The sequence below is a fragment of the Lithobates pipiens genome, unplaced genomic scaffold (genome assembly GCF_037356315.1).
Source record: "Lithobates pipiens isolate NorthernLeopardFrog02 unplaced genomic scaffold, aLitPip1_a1.2 Scaffold_13, whole genome shotgun sequence".
NCBI lineage: Eukaryota > Metazoa > Chordata > Amphibia > Anura > Ranidae > Lithobates > Lithobates pipiens.
The window spans coordinates 463,440,752-463,466,128 of record NW_027507718.1 but is presented as its reverse complement, the minus strand read 5'-3'; the positions used below and the strand labels follow the sequence as shown (position 1 = coordinate 463,466,128).

Sequence of the window (25,377 nt, the reverse complement as noted above, 5' to 3'; positions counted from 1 at the left end):
GTACTTAGAACATAGCAGATGGAAATGCATTTTCATCTGGCAGCCTTTATAGAAGGGCCAACGGGTGGCCACTCCATCTTTGATACTTAGTGATCCAGTGTTTAAGATCCATGGTCAAATGGGAAGTGTCATTCTATTTGAAATCAGTACCTTTTTGGAGGTCACTTTAATGCCCTTTTTTTAGGGTTTATTTTGGAAAATCGTAATTTGAATATATGTTATTTAAAAGTGTGAAGACCAGAACGTATTGTATAACTACAATCACCTCTCACAGTGGTCCTGAAGAAGCAGAGGAAATTCGCAAAAAAGCATTGACCTGTGATTGTAATGGGGGTTATTTATGAAAGGCAAATCCACTTTGCACTGAAAGTGTACTTGGAAGTGCAGTCGCTCTAAATCTAAGGGATAGATCTGAAATAAGGGGGAAGCTCTGCTGATTTTATCATCCAGTCATGTGCAAGCTAAAATGCTGTTTTTTATTTGCCTTGCATGTTCCCCTCGGATCTACAGTGACTTTACTTTCAAGTGCACTTTCAGTGCAAAGTGGATTTTCCTTTAGTAAATAACCCCCAATATGTCTTAGTATCTATAATTCAGGTGGCCATTCTCATGCTATTCACACTTATGAAAGTGTGTGGTGTGTATAGCAATCAGATCAATTTGATGTATATTATTCTTATTTCTTATGTTTTAATAAAACGTAGTCGTTTTACATTTATTTTCCTCTTCAAGACATGTATATATCATTTTGAGTGCTATATTTAAAGTCCCCTTTTCTACATTTCCTTCTTTTGATGTCATTTTGGGATGATCGCACGCTAAGAATATTAGAAACTTTATGTGGCCCCAATTATAAGTCACAGTTGCAGATCAATGTAGCCTATTCATTTTGTATGGGCTGTTAACACACAGAAATGGATACAAAACTGACCAGTACCATTTTTTATTGGGATGCACCACAATTTATGTGTGCGACAGTGCAGGTATGTTGGCACTTACTGTACTTGTGCAATACCACAATGCATACGTGTGAATACAATGTACTTCTTAATACCACAATGCATAAGTGTAAAGGAGGCTGTTCATAATTATCACAACCCACAAACACCAACCAGAGTGAGGCAAAGTTAAAGCCCCATCAGGATTTTATCTCACAGGTTTTTAAACTACCTCACTATCCAAAACTAATCAAAATCACTGGACAATTGGTGTTTTCAATGTTTGGCCAGAATTTAATTTTAATATAATGCTTTGTATCTTTTTTTTGTCAGTTTTCCTAATTCTTCGCATTAAAGCAAGGAAACTAACCCAGTAGTACATTAATGTGCTTTTAATAAACAAGAATGTTGCTTATACAAACTACAGTTCCAGGAAAACAGTAAACGGTATACGGAATAAATATGCATACATATGCATGGAAATACTATCTGGATACAATAGAGATACATTAACAGTGATGTAGCTTCTGTTATATCTGCCCTACAATTACCTTATTAAAAAGTTTAATGAGGAAAATGTTTTTTTAACCTTGGCAGTCCATCTCTTTTGTAGTGCAACTTTAGTGTTGTCCCATGGTGAAGGGAAATCCTGTTAAATAAGGAAATTGTGGACCAGCTATAACAGAAGCTAAATTACTTTTAGTGTATCCATTTGCATACAGACTTGATAGCATGTACATGTATGCATATGTGTAGCACTGAGCTTCATCGAAACATTGACAATAAAAACACTGCTGTTTTTGATCTCTCTCCTCTGCAAGACGCGTGACTGCCTCTAAACCAGTTTTGGATTTATTTGTAGCACTCTGTATGTCTTGCATTGTTTTCCTGTAAGTAGCTTGTATATGAAGCATTCTTGTTTGAAAAACAAAAACATTGGATTGATTTCCTAGCTTTGATGCCAATAATTAGGACAAACAGTTAACTGAAAAAGTTAAAAGCAAAACATATAAACCAATATCATTACTTAATGTAAAAGTAAAGTCTGGAAACATTAAGCTCCACCATTGATCAATCATTTCATTACCTGCTGCTGTTAAAGTGGAACTTTAGTCAGAAAATGAAGTCCTACTAGATGACTTCTGGCCCCTTTTGTAGGTATAGCTATGTAAACATTTAAAAAAAAGTGTCTATACTGTTTAAAATCCAGTAATACACTGTCTCACCCTCCTCTGCACATGCTCAGTTGCTCTCTATTTTTAGGCACTGTTGAGTTTAAAGAGGCCAATCTGTTGACAGCCTTAAATCAGAATTAAACACTCCTATCCTTTTCAGCCAAGGAAGCTGCTGCTGTTTGATCTGCAAACGGCCATGGCGTTGCACAAGTGATCAGTTATGACGCCAGACATTTGATGGTTTGGTTGAGTGCACAAGCAAATGTGAAGTTAACAATTCCAGCATTCCAGGAATGTATGTGTTTTTTAAAACCATTAAATCGATGGATTTAATTCCACTTTATGATTTACTGCTGTTCAGGGGCTCTTGGCTTCAGCAAAATGGCAGCTTCTGGCAAAAAGAAACAGGAGCGATGCTGGAGGCAATTTACAGCACACACTCATTTTGGTAGCATAATTGTTAATGTGGAATGTATGTTCCTAGCTAAAGAACATTATTTTTTATGTTGTTTACAGGTAAAGTTCTGTTTTAAGTAAAATACTTTTAGCAAGCCCAGCAACTTAATGACTGGAATCAGTCTGGGGTGTATAAAGGTGGTCAGCCAATCTGTTGATTAATGATCATGATTCCTGTCCAATGGCTAAGCTCACAAATGGGCCATATGCACTAAATACAAGTTTCCGGATCTTCTTCTCTTTTCCAGGGCACATTCCTTCCAACTGCCTTCCAGTCAAACGATGGAAATTCCATTATTCTAAAGTAAACTTGAATTTTGGAAAAAATATCTCTAGATAAAATGAAAATGTAATAAAGTGTACACATAATATGAATAGAACACAAAAGTTGTGTCTTGGGTTACAAATTGGCTACTACTTGAATATGAGATGTAACAACTGCTGCTTGTATGAAAACGAGTCTTTAATACACATCAGCGGTTGGATCGCTCTCCTGTAGTAGCGGACAATACGTATCTTCAGGACAGGTTAGAAACAAACTTCTCCGATTGCTGTTACAGTCCGAGTATTCCCAAGCTGGCCGTTCACCAGGGAACAATATTACAATTTAGAGAAGAGTCTGTACAATGTTTGTCTCCTTCTGTAAACATCAGCTAACAAGATAATTGTGCATTTCTCTAGAGTTGATACTTAAAACCACTCCTGAGTGATTACCTGTGAATAAAGAAGAGACAGAAATTATTACGTCTATCAACCACATCATTCTCACTCTATTTTGTGACAGTCATTTTTTTGGAGTGGTAAAAAAGGTAAACTCTTATTTGAAGAGATGCATTTAGAAGGAAGAGAATAGTCCCTTTCCCCCAAATACTAATATTTCAGTCTTTGGTAGTTGTCTGATCATTTATATGGATTTTAATATTCTGGATAACATGAGAAAGTATTTTCTGATGTTAGTTCAGTGTTTTCCTTTACAACTTTGCTCTTCAATTTACCTGTAGTAAATATAGAAATGTGTAAAATAGCTCCTAGTCTAGAGGGAGCTGCCAGTGGCTCAGTGTAGATACTCTGTCTTAAAGTTGAAATAAAGTCAACTTTGTACCTTGTACTCCTTTACAAGAAAATTATACATACTGCTTGCTGCTGTTATCCCAATCCTTTTTTTCCTGGTAACATCACTAGCACATGCGCAATCCATTGCATATACCCTGCAATGCTGAGATGTGAAGAGTACCTCTGCCAGGATGACAGCATAGGCGCTCGTTCTGAGTCTGTGTTTATTGGACTTCCTTGAAACCCCATGTGACAAACGATATTACAGGAGTTGGGGAATCATAACAAACTGTATAGCTGGTTGTTAGGGAGTGGGCCGGGAAGCCAGCCACCATGTCCTTAACATAGTAAGTGAAGTTGCAAAAAGATACAAGTCCATCAAGCCCAACCTATGTGTGTGATATATGTCAGTATTACATTGTATATCCCTGTATATTGCGGTCGTTTAGGTGCTTATCGAATAGTTTCTTGAAACTATCAATGCCCCCCGCTGAGACCACTGCCTGTGGAAGGGAATTCCACATCCTTGTCACTCTTAGGCCGCGTACACACGCGGGGACTGTTCGCCCAACTTTGTCCGTCAAACAGTTTCGGCAAACAGTCCGCTCAAAATTAGCATGGACGGACATGGCCACACACGACGGACGAACAGTTTGCTGAAACCGTGCGCGATGACGTGAACGGCACGTACGACGGGACGAAAAATACGACGTCCTATAACACTGCATTATAACTTTCGGCGTGAAAATCCTTTCTGAGCATGCGCGCAACTTTGTTTGACGAACAAGCCTACACACGCGGGGACTGTCCGCTGAAACAAGGTTTCAGCGGACAGTTTTTCGGAATTTCCGAAAAACCTTGTTCAGCGGACTGTTCGCTGAAACTGTCCGCTGAAAGCCCACACACGAGCGGACTGTCCGCTGAACCTTGGTTTCAGCGGACAGTTTCAGCGAACAGTCCCCGCGTGTGTACGCGGCCTTACAGTAAAGAACCCTCTACGTAGTTTAAGGTTAAACCTCTTTTCTTCTAATTTTAGTGAGTGGCCACATGTCTGGTTTAACTCCCTTCCGTGGAAGGAAATTCCACATCCTTACCGCTCTTACAGTAAAGAACCCTCTACGTAGTTTAAGGTTAGACCTCTTTTCTTCAAATTTTAGTGAGTGGCCACATGTCTGGTTAAACTCCCTTCCGCGAAAAAGTTTTATCCCTATTGTGGGGTCACCAGTATGGTATTTATACATTTAAATCATATCCCCTCTCAATCGTCTATTCTCTCCAGAGAGAATAAGTTCAGTGCTCGCAACCTTTCTTCATAACTAATGTCCTCCAGACCCTTTATTAGTGTAGCGCTGGCTCCTGACGAGCATGCGCTATATGTTTTCAAAATTAATTCTCCTGAAACCACAGTTGGGTTTTGGGGCTAATTTTGCTGAATTTGTGGTTTCAGTGCCAGTCCAGCTGGGGTGCACTGGGTTCTCCTTGACCGCAGGTGTCGCTGTCACCGCCGGCAAGTGTGAGAACGCAGTCCAGCTGGGTGTATTGAATGCCATGTTTTCTCTCTGAACCAGCCCATTGGGAGTGTTCTCCTGTTGTGCATTCTGGGAGGTAGTATTTAAGGTACTGACATCACATTGTCTCTGGGTTCCGATCCAGAGAGGTGTTCTGTCTGTTTAGTTCTGGTCCTCCTGACCAGCCCCCTGGCCCTCCTGGCCTGGGGGTGCGCAATCATGCATTTCCAAGTCTCTGGGCTGGCTGGCCCGAGGCAAAGCAACTGCAGGGACAGGCCCGAATGGATATCGGGGTCCTGTTGATTCAAAAGTGGTCCGGTGCCGTCTCGCCTAAAGGAGAGGCCCAGCAGCTGGAGAAGCACCCAGGGGAGGACTCTTCAGGAGAAAGCCGTGCGCAAGGCTGGCTTCTCTGAAGGAGCCTGGAGGCTCAGTTGAAGGACACTGCATGGATCTACACTCATATGGTGTCGCCGGACCAGCTGATAGATACTGGTACCGTATGATAGCTCTTTAAATTTGTCTGTGTCCCTCAGTAACGCTCAAGTCTGTGCTAGAGACTTTTCTCAAGTTTTCTACATTCAAGTCTGTGGCAGAGACTTTGCTTAACACCCCGCTGGCTGCTAGGCCTAGTGAGAGGTCTATCCGGGGGTTGTGAAATCCAGCTGTGAAACAGTTATTCTCTGGATTTCTTCTATACAAGACTTATCATATTTTTTTGCAGTCCAAAGTACCTGAACTTAATCCTAACCCTCTACCCTAAACTGAGATACTCTGTTTATACTTCAAATAAATGAGCAAAAAGAAGATCCAGTGTCAGTTTCCACATTTCTTTGGGCCATTTACCACGGGAAACCCTAAACAGAGAAACAGTCAAGAAGGTAACGGTAAGCCCAATAAAACCAGCAGCTCCTTCGGGGGTCAGTGCTACATTAGCTTTGTTACCCTTCTTTGTACTCATTCCATTTCCAGTACATACTTCCTGACGACTGGTACCCAGAACTGGAGAGCATACTCTAGTCTAGGTGTGGCTGGACCAGAGTCTTGTACAGCAGGAGAATTATCGTTTTATCTCTGGAGTTGATCCCCTTTTTAATGGATGCCAATATTCTGTTTGCTTTGTTAGCAGCAGCTTGGCATTGGATGCCATTGCGAGCCTATCATCTACTAGGACACCCAGGTTCTTTTCCATCCTAGATTCCTCCAGAGGTTAGCCCCCCAGTGTATAGATTGCATTCATAATTTTTGCCACCCAAATGCATTATTTTATATTTTTTTATATTGAACCTCATTTGCCATGTAGTTGCCCACCCAATTAATTTATTCAGATCTTTTAGCAGGGCTTCCGCATCCTGTGGAGAAGTTATTGCCCTGCTTAGCTTAGTATCGTCTGCAAATACAGAAATTGAACTGTTTACCCCACCCTCCAGGTTGTTTATGAACAAACTAAATACGATTGGTCCCAGGACAGGACCCTAGGGGACCCCACTACCCACTCCTGACCATTCTGAGTACTCTCCATTTATCACCACCCTCTGAACTCGCCCTTGTAGCCAGTTTTCAATCCATGTACTCACCCTATGGCCCATACCAGCGGACCTTTACTGGGAACTGTGTCAAATGCTTTTGCAAAATCCAGATACACCACGTCTACAGGCCTTCCTTTATCTAGCTGGCAACTTACCTCCTCATAGAAGGTTAGTAGATTGGTTTGGCAAGAACGATTCTTCATAAATCCATGCTGATTACTGCTAATGATACCATTCTCATTACTAAAGCCTTGTATATAGTCCCTTATCATCCCCTCCAAGAGTTTACATATTACTGATGTTAGGCTAACTGATCTGTAATTCACAGGGATGTATTTAGGGCCCTTTTTAAATATTGGTGCTACATTGGCTTTTCTCCAATCAGCTGGTACCATTCCAGTCAGTAGACTGTCAGTAAAAATTAGTAACAATGGTCTGGCATTTACTTGACTGAGTTCCCCAAGTACCCTTGGGTGCAAGCCATCTGGTCCCGGTGATTTATTAATATTAAGTTTCCTAACTCTAATTTTAATTCTGTAGTCTGTTAACCATGGAGGTGCTTCCTGTGATGTGTTACGAGGTTAAACACTGCAATTTTGGTTACTGAAGCCTTCTGATTCCCTCGTGAAGACTGAGGAGAAGAATAAATTCAATACCTTCGTCATCCCCCCATCCTTTGTAACCAGATGTCCTTCCTCATTCCCATGGGGCCAATATGGTCTGTCATCCCTTTTTTACTTTTTACATACTTAAAGAATTTCTTGGGATTTTTTTTGCTATCCTCCGCTATGTGTCTTTCATGTTCTGTCTTAGCCGTCCTTATTGCACCCTTACATTTCTTGTTGCATTCTTTATAAAGTCTGAATGCAGATGATGATCTCTCAACGTTGTATTTTTTGAAGGCCTTCTCCTTTGCTTTTATATGCATTTTTACATTGGAGTTAAGCCATCCAGGACTTTTGTTCGCTCTTTTAACCACTTACCGACCAGCGCACGACGATGTACGTCCTATTTTTGAAGAGGGATATCTCGGTAACGGCAGCAGCTGCTGCCACAACCGAGATATCCATCTCTTCAGGCGCCGGTCGTCTGTACGATAACGATGGTCTCCGCAGCTGATTCGCCACGAGATCACCGCTATCGGCGGCGGGAGAGGTGCCACCCCCCCTCCCGCCGCCCTCCCGCACCTTCCCGCACCTTCCTCCGCTTACCGGAGCTGTCGGTAGCGGCGGAGGCGATCGGGTCCTTTCGCTAGCTGGGTATGGAGACGAGTGAGGATAAGATGGCCCCCACTCGTCTCTATGCCATAGGCGGGCGGAAGCGACGTCAACACGTCACTTCCGCCCATACTTCTTAAAGGTATATTTTTTTTAAATGTCATTTTTTCTTTTTTTGTTGCATTTTAGTCCAAATATGAGATCTGAGGACTTTTTGACCCCAGATCTCATATTTAAGAGGACCTGTCATGCTTTTTTCTATTACTATTTTTTTTAAAACAGTCTAAAAATAAATAAAATCAATTAAAATAAATAATAATAATAAAAAAGGTTTTTAAAAACACCCCGTCACGACGAGCTTGCGCACAGAAGCGAGCACATACGTGAGTAGCGCCCGCATATGAAAACGGTGGTCAAACCACACATGTGAGGTATCGCCGCGATCGGTAGAGCGAGAGCAATAAGTCTAGCCCTACACCTCCGCTGTAATGCAAAAAATGCAACCTGGAGAATTTTTTAAATGTCGCTTATGGAGATTTTTGAGGCTAAAAGTTTGACGCCATTCCACGAGCGGGTGCAATTTTGAAGCGTGACATGTTGGGTATCAATTTACTCGGCGTACCATTATCTTTCACAATATAAAAAAAAATTGGGCTAATTTTACTGCTGTCTTATTTTTTTATCCAAAAAAAGTGAATTTTTTCCCAAAAAAAGTGCGCTTGTAAGACCGCTGCGCAAATTCGGTGTGAAAAAAAGTGGTGGTGTCAATGACCGCCATTTTATTCTCTAGGGTGTTAGAAAAAAAATAATATAAAATGTTTGGGGGTTCTAGCAAAAAAAACTGTTTTAAACATGTAAACACCAAATCTGAAAAAGAGGCCTGGTCCTTAAGTGGTTAAATTTATTAACCAATGGGAAGCATTGGCTAATGCCCTTATTTAATATGCTCTTAAAGCAAACACATCTCTCCTCCGCATTCTTTGTTCCTAACATTTTATCCCAATTTATGCCTTCTAGTCAGGTTCGTAGTTTAGGGAAGTTGACTCTTTTGAAATTCAGTGTCTTTGTATTTCCCTTATGTTTCCTATTTGTGTGATTTAACCAGTTGCCGACCGCCGCACGACGATGTACGTCGATAGCATGGCACGGGCAGGCATATTGGCGTACATGTACGTCCCTTGCCTCCCGCGGGTCGGGGGCCCGATCGGGCCCCCGCCCGGTGCCTGCGGCGGTCGGTATTCGTGCGGGAGCGATCCCGGACGAGGGGACGGCCATTCGTTCATGGCCACCCCCTCGCGATCGCTCCCGACGAATAGGAATCCCCCGTGACATCACTTCCTCTCCTGTAATGTAAACACAGGAGAGGAAGTGATGTATTCTCTCCTCCGTGTCGGTATTTTTCGTTCCGACACGGAGGAGAGCGGATCGGTGAGTTGCACCAACACTCTACACACACAGTAGAAGAAGCCAGGCACACTCACACCCCCCCTTTACCCCCCGATCACCCCCCCAATTACCCCTGCCCCCCAGTCACAGTGACACCAATGTCATTTTTTTTTTTTTTTTTTTTTTTTGCATTGGTGTCATTTGTGACTGTAATAACTGTTAGGGCAGTTAGAGTTAGCCCCCTTTAGTTCTAATGTACCCCCCTAACCCCCCCAATAAAGGTTTAACCCCGTGATCACCCCCCGTCGCCAGTGTCACTAAGGCTGGGTTCACATTGCAGCGGTTTATGAGAACGAATGTGATTCGCACCGCACTGCAGTGCAAATCACATCCGATCTCTGTGCGATTCGAGTTCAGCCATTCGCCGCACCCGCCGCACCCGCCACACCCGCCGCACCCACCGCAAATTCGCACGGGACCCTTTTTTTGGCCCGCAGCAGAATCGGATCGCATGGGTGTTCACACCATGCGATCCGAGTTTGCAGATCGCACTGCGATATGCGAACTGATCTGGGGGTGTCAGTAACATTTCACTGACACTCCCAGCAGTTCGCATAGGGCAGTGTGAACTGCCGCCGGGAGGCATGCGATGCGGGAACCCGCCGCGGATTTGCGGCGTTTCCGCATCGCTCCAGTGTGAACCCAGCCTAATAAGCGATCATTTTTCTGATCGCCGTATTAGTGTCACAGGTGACGCTAGTTAGGCAGGTAGGTATTTAGGTTCGCCGCAGCTTTTTATAGCGCCAGGGACCCCCATATACTACCGCATAAAGCCCCCTGATTGCCCCCTAGTTAACCCTTTCACCAGTGATCACCATATAACTGTTACAGGTGACGCTGGTTGGTTAGTTATTTTTTATAGTTTCAGGGCACCCGCCATTTATTACCTAATAAAGGTTTAACCCCCTGATCACCCGGCGGGTGTCATTTGTGACTAATAACTGTTAGGGCAGTTAGGGTTAGCCCCCTTTAGTTCTAAGGTACCCCCCTAACCCCCCCAATAAAGGTTTAACCCCGTGATCACCCCCCGTCGCCAGTGTCACTAAGGCTGGGTTCACATTGCAGCGGTTTATGAGAACGGATGTGATTCGCACCGCACTGCAGTGCAAATCACATCCGATCTCTGTGCGATTCGAGTTCAGCCATTCGCCGCACCCGCCACACCCGCCGCACCCGCCGCAAATTCGCACGGGACCCTTTTTTTGGCCCGCAGCAGAATCGGATCGCATGGGTGTTCACACCATGCGATCCGAGTTTGCAGATCGCACTGCGATATGCGAACTGATCTGGGGGTGTCAGTAACATTTCACTGACACTCCCAGCAGTTCGCATAGGGCAGTGTGAACTGCCGCCGGGAGGCATGCGATGCGGGAACCCGCCGCGCATTCGTGGCGTTCCCGCATCGCTCCAGTGTGAACCCAGCCTAATAAGCGATCGTTTTTCTGATCGCTGTATTAGTGTCACAGGTGACGCTAGTTAGGCAGGTAGGTATTTAGGTTCGCCGCAGCTTTTTATAGCGCCAGGGACCCCCATATACTACCGCATAAAGCCCCCTGATTGCCCCCTAGTTAACCCTTTCACCAGTGATCACCATATAACTGTTACAGGTGACGCTGGTTGGTTAGTTATTTTTTTATAGTTTCAGGGCACCCGCCATTTATTACCTAGTCTCACTAGTGTACCCCTAAATTTAGGGGTGTCTACTTTCCAAAATGGGGTCATTTGGGGGGGGTTTGTGCCATCTTGGCATTTTATGGCCTTCAAAACTGTAACGCCCTTAGAAAGCCTGAAGGCGGTGCTTGGTTTTCGGGGCCCCGTACGCGGCTAGGCTCCCAAAAAGTCCCACATATGTGATATCCCCGTACTCAGGAGAAGCAGCAGAATTTATTTTGGGGTGTCATTTCACATATGCCCATGGCATGTGTGAGCAATATATCATTTAGTGACAACTTTGTGAAAAAAAAAAAAAAAAAAAAAAAGTTTGTAATTTTCCCGCAACTTGTGGCAAAATATAAAATATTCCATGGACTCAACATGCCTCTCAGCAAATAGCTTGGGGTGTCTACTTTCTAAAATGGGGTCATTTGTGGGGGTTTTGTGCCATCTTGGCATTTTATGGCCTTCAAAACTGTAATAGGTAGTGAGAAGTGAACTCAAAAATTTACGCCCTTAGAAAGCCTGAAGGCGGTGCTTGGTTTTCGGGGCCCCGTACGCGGCTAGGCTCCCAAAAAGTCCCACATATGTGGTATCCCCGTACTCAGGAGAAGCAGCAGAATTTATTTTGGGGTGTCATTTCACATATGCCCATGGCATGTGTGAGCAATATATCATTTAGTGACAACTTTGTGAAAAAAAAAAAAAAAAAAAAAAAGTTTGTAATTTTCCCGCAACTTGTGGCAAAATATAAAATATTCCATGAACTCAACATGCCTCTCAGCAAATAGCTTGGGGTGTCTACTTTCTAAAATGGGGTCATTTGTGGGGGTTTTGTGCCATCTTGGCATTTTATGGCCTTCAAAACTGTAATAGGTAGTGAGAAGTGAACTCAAAAATGTACGCCCTTAGAAAGCCTGAAGGCGGTGCTTGGTTTTCGGGGCCCCGTACGCGGCTAGGCTCCCAAAAAGTCCCACATATGTGGTATCCCCGTACTCAGGAGAAGCAGCAGAATTTATTTTGGGGTGTTATTTCACATACGCCCATAGCATGTGTGAGCAATATATCATTTAGTGACAACTTTGTGTAAAAAAAAAAAAAAAATTTTTTTTTTGTCATTATTCAATCGCTTGAGGCAAAAAAATAAAATATTCAATGGGCTCAACATGCCTCTTATCAATTTCCTTAGGGGGTCTACTTTCCAAAATGGGGTCATTTGGGGGGGTTTTGTACTGCCCTGCCATTTTAGCACCTCAAGAAATGAGATAGGCAGTCGTAAACTAAAAGCTGCGTAAATTGCAGAAAACGTACCTTAGTTTGTAGATGTGACAACTTTTGCGCAAACCAATAAATATACAATTATTGACTTTTTTTTTACCAAAGACATGTGGCTGAATACATTTTGGCCTAAATGTATGACTAAAATTGAGTTTATTGGATTTTTCTAATAACAAAAAGTAGAAAATATCATTTTTTTTCAAAATTTGCGGTCTTTTTACGTTTATATCGCAAAAAATAAAAATCGCAGAGGCAATCAAATACCATCAAAAGAAAGCTCTATTTGTGGGAAGAAAAGGACGCAAATTTTGTTTGGGTACAACATTGCATGACCGCGCAATTACCAGTTAAAGCAGCGCAGTGCCAAAGTGTAAAAAGACCTCTGGTCATTTACCAGCAAAATGGTCCGGTCTGAAAGTGGTTAAACGGAAGCCAATTGACCTGTGATCGCTGATCCCTAAATTGCCCTATATTTCCACATCTGTGATCAGGTCTGTATTGTTGGTAATCAGTAGATCCAGTAACGCTTTATTTCTAGTTGGTGCGTTTACCATCTGCCCCACAAAATATATATATAGAATACTGCCAGTATTATTTTCCCCTTAGCTTCATCCCTTTGGAGCGTTACCCATAAGGATTCCACCTTCTCCCTAGCTCCCTTAGTGAAGTCATCTCTCACATTCACTTGTACATTATTCTTGATATATAGGCATACCCCTCCTCCTTTTTTACCCTCTATATCCTTGCGATAAAGGGTATACCCTTGAATGTTTGCCTGCCAATCATGAGAGCTGTTGAACCAGATCTCTGAAAATTCCCACAAAATCCAAATCCTCCTCGTACAATAGTCTCTCTAGTTCACCCATCTTGTCTGCCAGACTCCTGGCATTGGTGAGCATGCCACGTAGTTTAGACCGGACGCATATTATCCTCTTATTTGGTGTTCTGAAATTGCAACTAGGACTTTCTACTTACTATACTTACCTTGGGTTTATGTGCTTTGGTCAACCTACCACTAATGCCCCCAATACTACCCTCTAGAATTTGTTCCGTGCTGACTATCTATACGTCTGGACCCTCCCCCCCATCGCCTAGTTTAAAAAACCCTCCTCATTTAGGTGCAGTCCATCCCTTCTATAGTTCCGGTTATTGACTGAGAAGTCAGCCCAGTCCTCCAGGAACCTAAACCCCTCCTTACTACACCAGCTCTTCAGCCACTTGTTTTCTTCAATAATCTCCCTCTGCCTTTCTGGTGTGGCTCGATGTGCCGGTAGTATTCCTGAGAATACTACCATGGAGGTTTTCCTCAATTTAGCTCCTAAGTCACTAAATTCGTTTTTTAACATTCTTTAATTGATGAGTCATCAGCAGTCAGCTGTCAGAGCCCCCATTACCCAAAGTACCCCCAATGTTGAGGGCATGTGGCCTGGTATGTTTCAAGGGGGGCGCTTGCTTGCCCCCTCCCTTTCCTGACCTGCTGGGCTGCGGATAAGGGTCTGGTATGGATTTTGGGGGGCGGCCCAAGCCAATTTTTTCATTTTAACATGGGGTTTCCCTCAAAATCCATACCAGACCTGAAGGGCCCAATTTTTTTCATCAAGAAAAAACAGCATGGGGTCCTTCCCCTTCGTGTTTGGTATAAATTTTGAGGGAAACCCCATGCTATATTTTTCCAAATTATTTTTTTTTTTTATTGCGAGCAATTTGTTTTTTTACATTTAGCTGTCAGCAGGGAATACATAAATGAAAAAACAGGCACCGGTGGGACTTTAAAGGGGTCAGTAAATAAAGAATATAGTATTTTTAATTATATAAATATTTTATTAATGTCATAAAAAAAAATTCATAAAAAAATCCCTCATTTGTATTTCAAGTTCAAATCATATATTTGTACAGACACTACCGCTCTGCCGTTTTGAGTGGTAGTGTCTGTACAAATATATGATTTGAACTTGACATGCAAATGAGGGATTTTTTTATGAAATGTTTTTAATGATATTACTAAAATATTTTTATAATTAAAAATACTATATTCTTTATTTGTTAACACCTTTAAAGTCCCACAGCTGGCTGTTTTTTCATGTATTCTTCATAAAAAATGGGATGTGGTGTCCTCTCTCTGGAAACCCTGCTGATAGCTGATAACTCATATGTTGTTAAGAACATGGTGGCTGGCTTTCCGGCCCACTCCTTAACAACCAGCTATTCACAGTTTGTTAAAGAGTAAAGTAAACTAAAAAAAAACGCAAAAGGTATGAAAACTGCATGCAAAATGCATAAAAAATGCGGGTTTAAAAAATGCACTGGAAAAACGTATCAACTGCAACTGCATAGATGTGAACCTAGGGTCAAGGAAGCACCATCTTTTTAATGCAATGCTGCATATGTGCATGAACAGGATCATTATGCTATCAGTGGACTGCAGAACAAGGGATAGGGAAGTAAACCACAAGATGATGGGGCAGAGTTGCCTGCACTACCAAAAAACGGAAAATTGTATACTCACCTTTCCGTAATTTTCCTTTCCTTGCGCATCCCATGGCAGCACACACACTGGGTTGTGACTCCGCCTCCACAACCTGATAGGACTGGTTAGCTATTGAAGAGGAGTCCACCGCTGCATTCTCAGTAACTATCACCTTAGAGGGGTGGGATCCTGTGTGCTGCCATGGGATGCGTCAGGAAAGGAAAATTACAGAAAGGTGAGTATACAATTTTCCGTTTTCCTGATACATCATGGCAGCACACACACTGGGAAATAACTCGCTACATGGGAGGGTGCCTTTCAGAAATTTTTATTTACTCAAGTACAAGGTATGGATGAATTTGATTGAATAATTGATCTCCCGAACTCAACCGTAGTTAATTGAGCCGGGTCTATTCTGTAGTGCGACATGAATGTGGTTTTTGACGTCCAAGTTGCTGCCTTGCATATAGTCTCTGGTGATACTCTACAGTACGCTGCCCATGAGGCCGCCATCGCCCTCGTTGAATGCGCTTTCAGGTTTTCCGGTATTGGAAGATGTTGAACTAGATATGCTTTCTTGATAATTTTAATCAACCATGAAGCTATTGTCCTTGAAGAAGCCGCTTGACCTTTTTTGGCGCCATGTGGAATGACCAGGAGGTTTTCTGACTTTCTGAATGGAGCGGTAACTTCCAGATAGGTAGAGATTGCAGACTTCACTTCCAGAGGATGCGGATTTCCGTCTGTGTTGAGAAAAACAGGAAGATTGATCTCCGGATTAAAGTGGAAGCTAGATGCTACCTTTGGCACGAACTGGTCCGAAGGCCTGAGTACGACCCTGTCTGGGTAAAAAACTAGGTGTGGTTCTTTGATTAATAGAGCTTGCAGCTCGGATACCCTCTTGGCCGATGTGATTGCAACTAGAAATGATAGTTTTAGTGTCAAGTCCCATAGGGATATTGATCCCACCGGCGAGAAAGGTTCTTTTGTTAAAGCTTCCAGAACGATTGACAGGTCCCAGGTCGGAAAAGTTGGTTTCCTGGGAGGCCTTATTTTTAGGCATGCCTTCTGAAACTGAATGATGAGGGGATTTAAAGCCCATTTGATTCCTGTCATTGCGGATATGGCAGAGACGTGAATTTTTAAGGTGCTTGACCTTAATCCTTTCTCTAGGCCTAGTTGTAGAAATTCTAACACCTGAGAGACTGATGGAGAGAGGGGGTTCCAGGACTGCTGTTGGGCTATTGCGGAGAATTTCTCCCAAATCTTATTATATATGTTGTTTGTCGATTTCTTCCTTGTTGTAAGGTAGATATTACTCTTAATGAACAACCCTGATCTAACAACCTTTCCCTTTCAGTTTCCAAGCCGTCAGGTGTAATCGCTCTGGTGACGGGTGTAGGAATTGCCCTTGCGAGAGCAAGTCTGGGAACAGCGGAAGTGGGAGAGGCTCCTCTGTGTTCAATTGCAGGATGGTCGGAAACCATGGTCTTCTGGGCCAGAAGGGCAACACTGCTATTACTGTGGAAGACGAACTCCTCAGTCTGGCCAGAAACCTGGCTATCAGGGGCACCGGAGGGAATATGTAACCTAGGCGAAATTCCCAAGGATGGTGGAGACAGTCCATCCCTGTTGCTGCTGGGTAGGCGGTCCTTGCTAAGAAGCGAGTACATTTGCGGTTCGCTGGAGTTGCTGCCAGATCCATATCGGGAACGCCCCATTTGCGTGTCAGAAGAGTAAAGGCCTTGTGACTGAGAGACCACTCGTTGTTTGATATAAATATTCGACTTAGGTCGTCCGCGAGTTGGTTGTGAATCGCGGGTACGTATACTGCCCTCAAATCCGTCAGGTGGACTTGTGCCCACTCGATTATAGGTCGAACTTCCTGCATTAGGACTACTTTGCTTCTGGTGCCCCCTTGCCTGTGGACATAATTCACAGCCACTGTATTGTCCATGCGCAGGAGGACACTCTTCCCTGAAAGAAGGGGACTGAAAGTTAGGAGTGCTTGCCATGCGGCCATGAGCTCCAGAACGTTTGAGACTATCCCTTGTGGACAGAAGGGCCAGCGGCCCTGTGCTCCCCGGTCTAGATGATACGCTCCCCACCCAAGATGACTGGCGTCTGACGTTACTATTTCTGGGAGTGGATGAACGATAGGACGACGGCGAGCTAAATTGCTGGTTTGAGTCCACCATCGTACAGATTCCTTGACTGTCCTGGTGATCGATATTTGTTGTGACATTGATACCCCGTTCCATTGTTTTAGGAACGAATTCTGGAGGACCCTCGAATTCCATTGGGAATGCTTAAGCACTTTCTTGCAGACAGGTGGTCTGCTGACAGGAGCCTTTTTACTTTGCGGATGAGGGGATAACGTTTTTCCTGGGGAAGCCCTACTGTGTTGGATCTGGTGTCTAATTCGGCTCCTAGGAAGACCATTTTCTGTACTGGGACCAGGCTGCTCTTCCTCCAATTCACTATCCACCCGAATTGCTGGAGTGTGGAAATCAGAATTGACCGATGTCGTAGAAGTGTTTCTCGATTGTCTGCTAGAAGAAGAATATCATCGAGATAGTGTAGGACTCTTAGTCCCCTCTCTCTCAATAGTGCTATAACTGGAAGTAAAACCTTTGTGAAGGTCCTGGGTGCCGTCGATATCCCGAATGGGAGGCTTTTGAATTGAAAGTGTTGCTTGCCTATCGCAAAGCGCAGGTATTTTTGAAAGGTTTGATGCACTGGAACGTGTAGATAAGCGTCGGACAAATCGACCGAGAGCATCCAATCTTTCTCTCCTACTGTTAGTAATATTGATTGGAGACTCTCCATCCTGAACGATTCGACTAGAATCATTTGGTTCAACTTTTTTAAATCCAGCACAGGCCTCAGGTCTCCTGTTTTCTTTAACACCAAGAAAAGGGGAGAGTAAAAACCTTCTCCTCTCTGCTCCTGTGGAACTTCCATGATTGCTTGCTTTTGGAGCAACTCCATGATGTATTTGACTAAAAGCTTCCGTTTCAGACGCGAAAATGGTAGTTTGGTGGGCCTGTAGTGTTTTTTTGGCGGTTTTTGCTTGAACTTCCACCTGTGACCTTGCTGAATGGTGGATATCGCCCAGGGTTCTTTTATTCTGTCTATCCATACTTGGGCAAATAGCCTCAGCCTCGCACCTACTATTGCGGGCTGGGCATGCGTTGCATCAAAAAGATTTTTGTTGGTCTCCCGGAATGGTTGTCTTTGATTTTTGGACTCTCACAAAAGAGGGTTGTGTGCTTCGCCAATTCCGTTTGAATTCTTTCCCGGGTCTATAAGATCTTACGTTCCGGTACCTCTCGGGCAAGTGTCGTCTGAAGGGTGGATTTTTCTGTTGTTTGGATCTTCTGTCCGACGGTATTAGACCTGATTTCCCCCCCCCGTGACCTTTGATATTGTGGAATCTAATTTTGAACCGAAAAGGTTAGTGCCGTCGTAAGGGATCTTGCACCAACTGGATTTGGAAGATGCGTCGGCAACCCAAGGTTTCAGCCAGAGCGCTCTCCTGGAAGTTACTGTGGCCAGCATCGCTCTTGCTGAAGATCGTATAACGTCCACCGCCGCCTCTGCTACAAAATCACCCGCTAGGCTGAGTTCCTGCAGCGCTGAAATAATCTTGTCTTGGTCTGCTGCTTCCAGTATTAATTTTTCCACGCCAGATGTCCAGGAGGTGATGGCTCTACTGACCGCTGCTAGAGCAATTGCTGGCCTACAGGCCCCCCCCCCCCCCCGCTGCTGAATAGGCTTTCTTAAGGTCAAGGTCGATCTTGCGATCCATCACATCATTAAATGTTACGGCGTCTTCTATTGGTAGGGTTACATGGCACGCTAAACGCATCAGTGAGGAGTCTACCACAGGAGCGGAGATAAGAGGGTTCACTGCTGGCTCTTTTAGGGGATAGAGCTTTGCTAATCTGTTATTCAAACCGGATTTTTTTTCTGGTTTTTGCCTTTCATCTTTTATGAGCTCTTCTAGCTCTTCAATAAAGGGAAAGACCTCCGGGTCTTTTTTTAGGTTAGGGAAATATTTTCGTAACTTAGGTGGGACGTCTCTCTTCTTCCCAACCGATCACCTCCTTAACTGATTTCGCAAATGGGTTTATCAATGCAAAGTCGAAAACTGTAGGGGTCAGGGGTTCCTCTTCCTCTGGGGAGTCGTTTGGATCCTGAGGGGTGTGTGAAGTTGAGGCTGAGTTAGATGACCTGATTGGATCATATGCTGTCACCTGCAAAATCGTTTCTTTAACCGAGTCTCTTATTATATTGGAAGCTTCTCTTGCGTCAGCTTCTTTGTCTCGAGTTGCTTCCTCCAGACAGATTTGGCAAACAAGCTTATTAGGTAATGCTTGCGCTCCACAGACCCAGCAGGTATTAACCGCAGGACGGGTATGGTGCTCCTCTCGGTGCGAGGATGACGCTTCTCTGCGGTGACGGGAAGACCTTGACCGACTACGCCGAGAGTGAGAGTGTCTTGAGGGGGAACGTTCCTTTCATTTAGAATGGGATGACCCCGATGACCTGCTAGAGCTACCAAAATGAAAGGTATTAATGGCAGTGCTCTCTTTTCTCCTCTTCATTACTTACCAATCCATACGTCCCCTTACCTTGTAGTTCTTCGATGGTCTACTAAGGCAGCGGTCTCCATAGGGAAGAATAGAGTACACCTGTGACCAGAGGTTTTCAGTGTAAGAGCTAATGCAGAGTATAGGCAGAAGGTGCTGACATAGAATAAACGGTAAAGTAACATAAAGATGATAGAAAAAACCCTTACCAGAGACCAAGGAGGACTTGTCTTGCAAGGCAGCAGGCTGTGTGCAGAAACCAGGATGACGGGTGGTGTAGAAAACACAAGCAGCATTTAAAAATGAAAAAGACAGTTTTTAAATAGACCGCCGTCGCCGGAGGAGTGACGTTGGATGCTGGCAAAATGCAGAGGGCAGGGGAAATGTCACTTCCTGAGCGCCGAGCGTCCTAACGTGGCCGCCATGATGGAAAGGGCATACCGCTGTGGAACTACAGGGCTCAGCATGCACAGAGGAAGCAAAGAAGGAAAAGAAAAGGGAAAAAAGAGAAAACGAAAATGAAACAAAAGATAGAGGTATGCCTGGGGAAGTAAATAGGAGAGTAGAAGCTGGAACCAAAATAGGTAGAGGGAGACCGCTGCAGAACATTAAAACCTCTTTAAGGTTTTTTTTTTGTTTTTGTTTTTTTTTTGCCCCTGAGACCACCAGAGTGGGGCCCCCTGCGTTATAGCTCATTTAGAGACCGTACAGTCAGGGGCTTCCAGGTAGGAGAGGCCGAACCTAGCTGGGGTGGTGCGGTAAGGGGCTCCATTGCTAACCGATCGAATACGTGATGTCTCATTCAGGTGAGGAAAAAAAGGAGAATGCAGCGGTGGACTCCTCTTCAAATCTTATAGCTAACCAGTCCTATCAGGTTGTGGAGGCGGAGTCACAACCCAGTGTGTGTGCTGCCATGATGCGTCAGGAAAACATAAGCTCTATAATACAGATGTCTAGAGTGTTTATCTATCATTCGCTGAACAAATGAAATGGGCTTTTGTTTTGTTTTTTCTGGTGGATGGCAGAATTTCCTTTCCCTTTAACAGCTATAAAATAGGATATCAACCAAAATGGGAGTACTTTGTTTTCAATAAGTCAACTGACCCGTAGTTTTATATTATGAGTAGGAGAGGGATACTAATTCCATATATATTATATTTATAGCCTAAAGCCTGGTAAACACTACTGGCTCAACGGAAAAAACAACAACTGACAGCTGAAGAGCCGCTGTAATAACTATGCAATGTTAGTACAGCGATCTTTTAAATGTTTGTTTTTAAAGCGGTCGTTTTTGGACACAGGCACACCTTGTTTTTTTTTTTTTTAAACCTGCAAAGCCATAATGTGCTAGTATGCATCACATACTAGCATATTATGTGAAACATGGGAGTTTTCTTGATGTAAGATATTAGATATGATATTTTTGTAAACTCGTTGTGAGTTGGTTGTTAACAAGGAAACATTCTTTTTGAAAAATAACTTTTTCTGAGGAGAAAAAGAAAAAAGTATTTTTGGCAAATCATACATATATTTCTTTGATACAAAATATTTATTTGGCAATTTTTGGGCTAATGTATTTGCAATTGGCAATTTTTTTTTTTTATGTCATTTTTAATTTTTTATGTCACTTTTCATTTATCATTAATTTTTCATTTCTTAATTTTCATTTATGTTTTATTCATTTTTTTCTTTTTTATGTTTCATTTATTATTTTTTGTTTGTTTATTTTCATTTATGAATGGGCGCTCGCATGCCGGCCGGCATTTCATGCTTTTTTATTTGATATGTTTGTGAGTATACTTCGTTTATTTATTTAAATAAAAATATCCTGCCTGTTTTATGCTATGGGAGGCTTTTTTTGTGTTTTCTGAGTTACCATCTAAACCATTGCCTGCCTATATGAAAATCTCCATGGTCCATTCAGAATTGTTTCCGCAGCAGGAGTCAGGATTGGTGCATTTCGGGTGATAGATTTTATGAGCGTTTACATACCGCTTTCCGGTAAGCGTGCATTCCCACTGATGACTCACGGTTTTGTGGCTTGGTGAAGGTGGATCGCACGGCTGATTGGCACCCTCTTAAAGAGATATCCCTTTCATTACAAAGACTTTTTGTTTGGACTTTTTCTTATTGGTTGGGGGTTACTAGTTCACCTTTTTTATGGATATAACTTTTCATTTATCAATTTGTCACTGGGTTTTTATCTAATTTAATTCATTTATAATTAATAATCACTGTATATATTTATTTATAGTTATTTATTTATTGAATATAATTAATTTAATTTATTCATAATCAATTATAACTTTATTTATTTATTTATAAATATTTATTTACTTTTGAATATCATTTATTGTTAATTAATCACTATATTAATTTAATTATATTTATTTTGAGCATTTATCACCTATTTTTCATATAATTTTGATTGTATATGAATTGTTCTAGATGTATTTTGGTTTGACAATTTGATATTAGCTGATTTCACTTAATTAATTGTAATTATTTGATTCATTTTCACTTTTTTCACAAATAGTGATAGTCTCAGTGGGTTATTTAAATTAGGGGTAGGGAGCGCAGCCACTTTTATTCTTTATATGCACTGTATTTTGGATGTGTATCACATCCTGGCAGCTGTAATTGGGGGTTGGTTTACTATTCATTTGTTAGATTAGGAGCGCAGTAATTTTTCTTTCTTTTTTTTTATTATGTGAAACTTACCTTAGAACAAAACCCTCCAGCGGCGCTCTGTCACTAAGGGCACTTCCATCTTCACCAGTTCTTCCTTCTGTGTGAGTGGCCAGAGCCGCAATGACATCACGGCACAGGACTTTGAAGGATCGGCACAGTGCGCTGTTCCTGCAGAGCGCATGCCCTCTATTGAACGGTGCGCGTTTAGGAGATATTTAATGTACCTATAGGTAAGCCTTACTATTGGCTAAAGCCCCATACACACTATCAGATTTTCTTCTAATTTTACCTGCTTATTTGATGAAGAGATAACAAAGGAGTAGCCCACACCTGCCCATGAAACATGCGTTTGATTCAATTGTCCAATTACATTTGATCCCTTGAAAAAAAGGGGGGGGGGGGTTGGCTATTCTTAAGAGCTGTAATTCCTAAACCTTTTCTCCGATTTAGATGTATATACCTTCAATTTAAAACTGAGAGTGTGCACTTTCTGCCCATATGCATTATATAACTATAGCTTGAATATGTTTCGGTAAATACCTGAAAAACTCTAAACGTAAGCCTGTGTCCAAATATGTATGGACCTGTGTATATACAAAGCTGTGAAAAAGTATTTGCCCCCTTTCAGATTTTTTTTTTTTTTTTTGCATGTTTGTCACACTTAAATGACTCAGATCATCATACTAATCGTATTATTACACAAAGATAACCCAAGTAAATACAAAATGCAGTTTTTAAATGATGGTTTAATTTATTAAGGCAATAAAGCTATCCAAACCTGCCTGGCTTTATGTCAAAAAGTAATTGCCCCCCTAAACCTAATAACTGATTGTGCTACCCTTGGCAGCAACAACTGCAATCAAGCATTTGCAATAAATGGCAAGGAGTCTTTCACATTTTTGTGGAGCAATTAGCCCACTTTTCTTTGCGGAATTGTTTTGATTCAGCCACATTGGAGGATTTTCCAGCATGAACGGCCTGTGTAAGGTCATAATACAGCATCTCAGTTGGATTTAAGTCCAGGCTTTGACTAGGCCACTCCAAAACCTAAATTTTGCTTTGGAGGTGGACTTGCTGTTGTGTTCCGGATCATTGTCCTGCTGCATGACCCAAGTGCACTTGAACTTTAGGTCATGAACTGATGGCCGGACATTCTCATTTAGGATTTTCTGGTAGAGCTCAGAATTCATGGTCCCATCACTTATGGTAAGTCATCCAGGTCCTGCAGCTGCAAAGCAGCCCCAGATAATCACGCTACCACCACGTCTGACTGTGGGTATGATGTTCTTGTTATGAAATGCTGTATTCCTTTTATGCCAGATGTAACGGGATGCACACCTTCCAAAAAGTAAAATTTTTGTCTCATCAGTCCGAAGAATACTTGCCTAAAAGTCTTGAGGTTATTCAAGATGTTTTTTGGTAAATGAAAGATGAGCCATTGTGTTCTTTTTGGTCAGCAGTGGCTTTGGCCTTGGAACTCTCCCATGGATGCCATTTTTGCCCAGTCTCTTTCTTATTGTTGAATCATGAACACTGATCTTGATGAGGCCTGCAGTTTTTTAGATGGCCAGCCACTCCTGGGAAGATTCACTACTGTTCCAAGTCATCTCTATGTGTGGATAATGGCTCTCTCTGTGGTTCACTAGAGTTCCAAAGCCTTAGGCCGCGTACACACGCGGGGACTGTTCGCCCAACTTTGTCCGCTGAACAGTGTTTCGGCAAACAGTCCGCTCGTGTGTGGGCTTTCAGCGGACAGTTTCAGCGAACAGTCCGCTGAACAAGGTTTTTCGGAAATTCCGAAAAACTGTCCGCTGAAACTTTGTTTCAGCGGACAGTCCCCTCGTGTGTAGGCTTGTTCGTCAAACTAAGTTCCGCGCAAACTCAGAAAGGATTTACACGCCGAAAGTTATAATGCAGTGTATAGGACGTCGTATTTTTCGTCCCGTCGTACGTGCCGTTCACGTCATCGCGCACGGTTTCAGCAAACTGTTCGTCCGTCGTGTGTGGCCATGTCCGTCCATGCTAATTTTGAGCGGACTGTTTGCCGAAACTGTTTGACGGACAAAGTTGGGCGAACAGTCCCCGCGTGTGTACGCGGCCTCAGAAATGGCTTTGAAACCTTTCCGAGACTGATTACATGTACTATACTTTGTTTCTAATCTGTTCTTGAATTTTTTTAGATTGTGGCATGATGTGTGGCTTTTTGTGATCTGTTAGTGTGCTTCACTTTGTCAGACAGCTTCTATTTATGTGAGTCCTTGATTCAACAGGTCTGGCAGTAATCAGGCCTGGGTGAGGCACGTGAAATTTAACTCAGCTGTCCAAAAAATTGTGATTAATCACAGCTCATTCATGACTCAGCATGGGGGGGGGCAATTACTTTTTATTTACATAGGGCCAGGCAGGTTTAGACAGCTTTTTTCCCTTAATAAATTAAATAATAATTTAAGAAGTGCATCTTGGATTTACTTGGATCATCTTTGTGTAAAATTTAAATTTTTGTTGATGATCTGCATCATTTACATGTGAGAAATATGAAAACAAATCAAAAATTAGGAAGGGGGCAAATACTTTTTCACAACACTGTAATATATATATTAGGCGTCTACACACAGATGTCTAATACGGTGTACATAGTTACATTGGTCCACATTGGATCAATGAATACAACTATGTATAAAATATCCATGCCTGGAATTATTTTATTTGTTTAAGTCAAAGCAAATGACAGGGACCATAGAGTCAAAAACAACTTGTGAATAAACATGTATAGTACAGTACAGGTTACAAAATGTTAGAAACGGAAATTCTACAGAGTCGTCATATAAGATGAATTGGAAGAGACAATATATACTGTCAAGGGCTGTACAACACCTTATGATATCAACCTGCGTATTAATGAAATAAACATCATGCCTGTGCAGAGGTAAGAAGGGAGGTCAGTTTGCAGTAAGCAAAAGGTAAGCAGAAGAAGACTCCGTGGGACCCGCTTCAAGCAGTTAACTTTTTATGTATAGTGGAAAGTTCATATGTCGCCTATGGGGCATGTACTAAAAGATCAATTGGCAGTGTCATTTTCAAATAGAGCCTTACCCTCGTCAGAGAAGACAAACATGTTACAGAGTCCACGTTTTGGAATAGCGCTCCTGCCTTGAGGTAAGGACAAGATCCTCCATTTTGTTTATTTTTTCCACTTTCTGTCGCTAAAGGCCAATGGTCGGAGGGTGTGGGGATTTAAAGTTGAGAGGGATACACACCTTGGCAGTGTCAAGGAGGTGACCAATAATTCATTTCCTATAAGCTTTTTCCTGGGATATTGGAGGCATAAAGAAGAAAAAAGACTGGGTCGTCTGAGATTGGTCTTTTCATGAATT

The 25,377-nt window shown here is 42.6% G+C and overlaps 1 protein-coding gene across 2 annotated transcripts in view; it reads right to left on the bottom strand.

Moving 5' to 3' along the window:
• Positions 1-927: 927 nt before the first annotated feature.
• The window catches only part of SORCS2 (sortilin related VPS10 domain containing receptor 2), a 1,283,650-nt gene continuing 1,259,200 nt past the window's right edge, over positions 928-25,377 (bottom strand). For both annotated transcript variants that reach the window (XM_077477839.1, XM_077477840.1), the window contains one exon: positions 928-3,283. In XM_077477839.1, the coding sequence (XP_077333965.1) occupies positions 3,260-3,283 (24 nt within the window). In that variant the 3' untranslated portion in view covers positions 928-3,259. The remainder of the gene's footprint in view (positions 3,284-25,377) is intronic.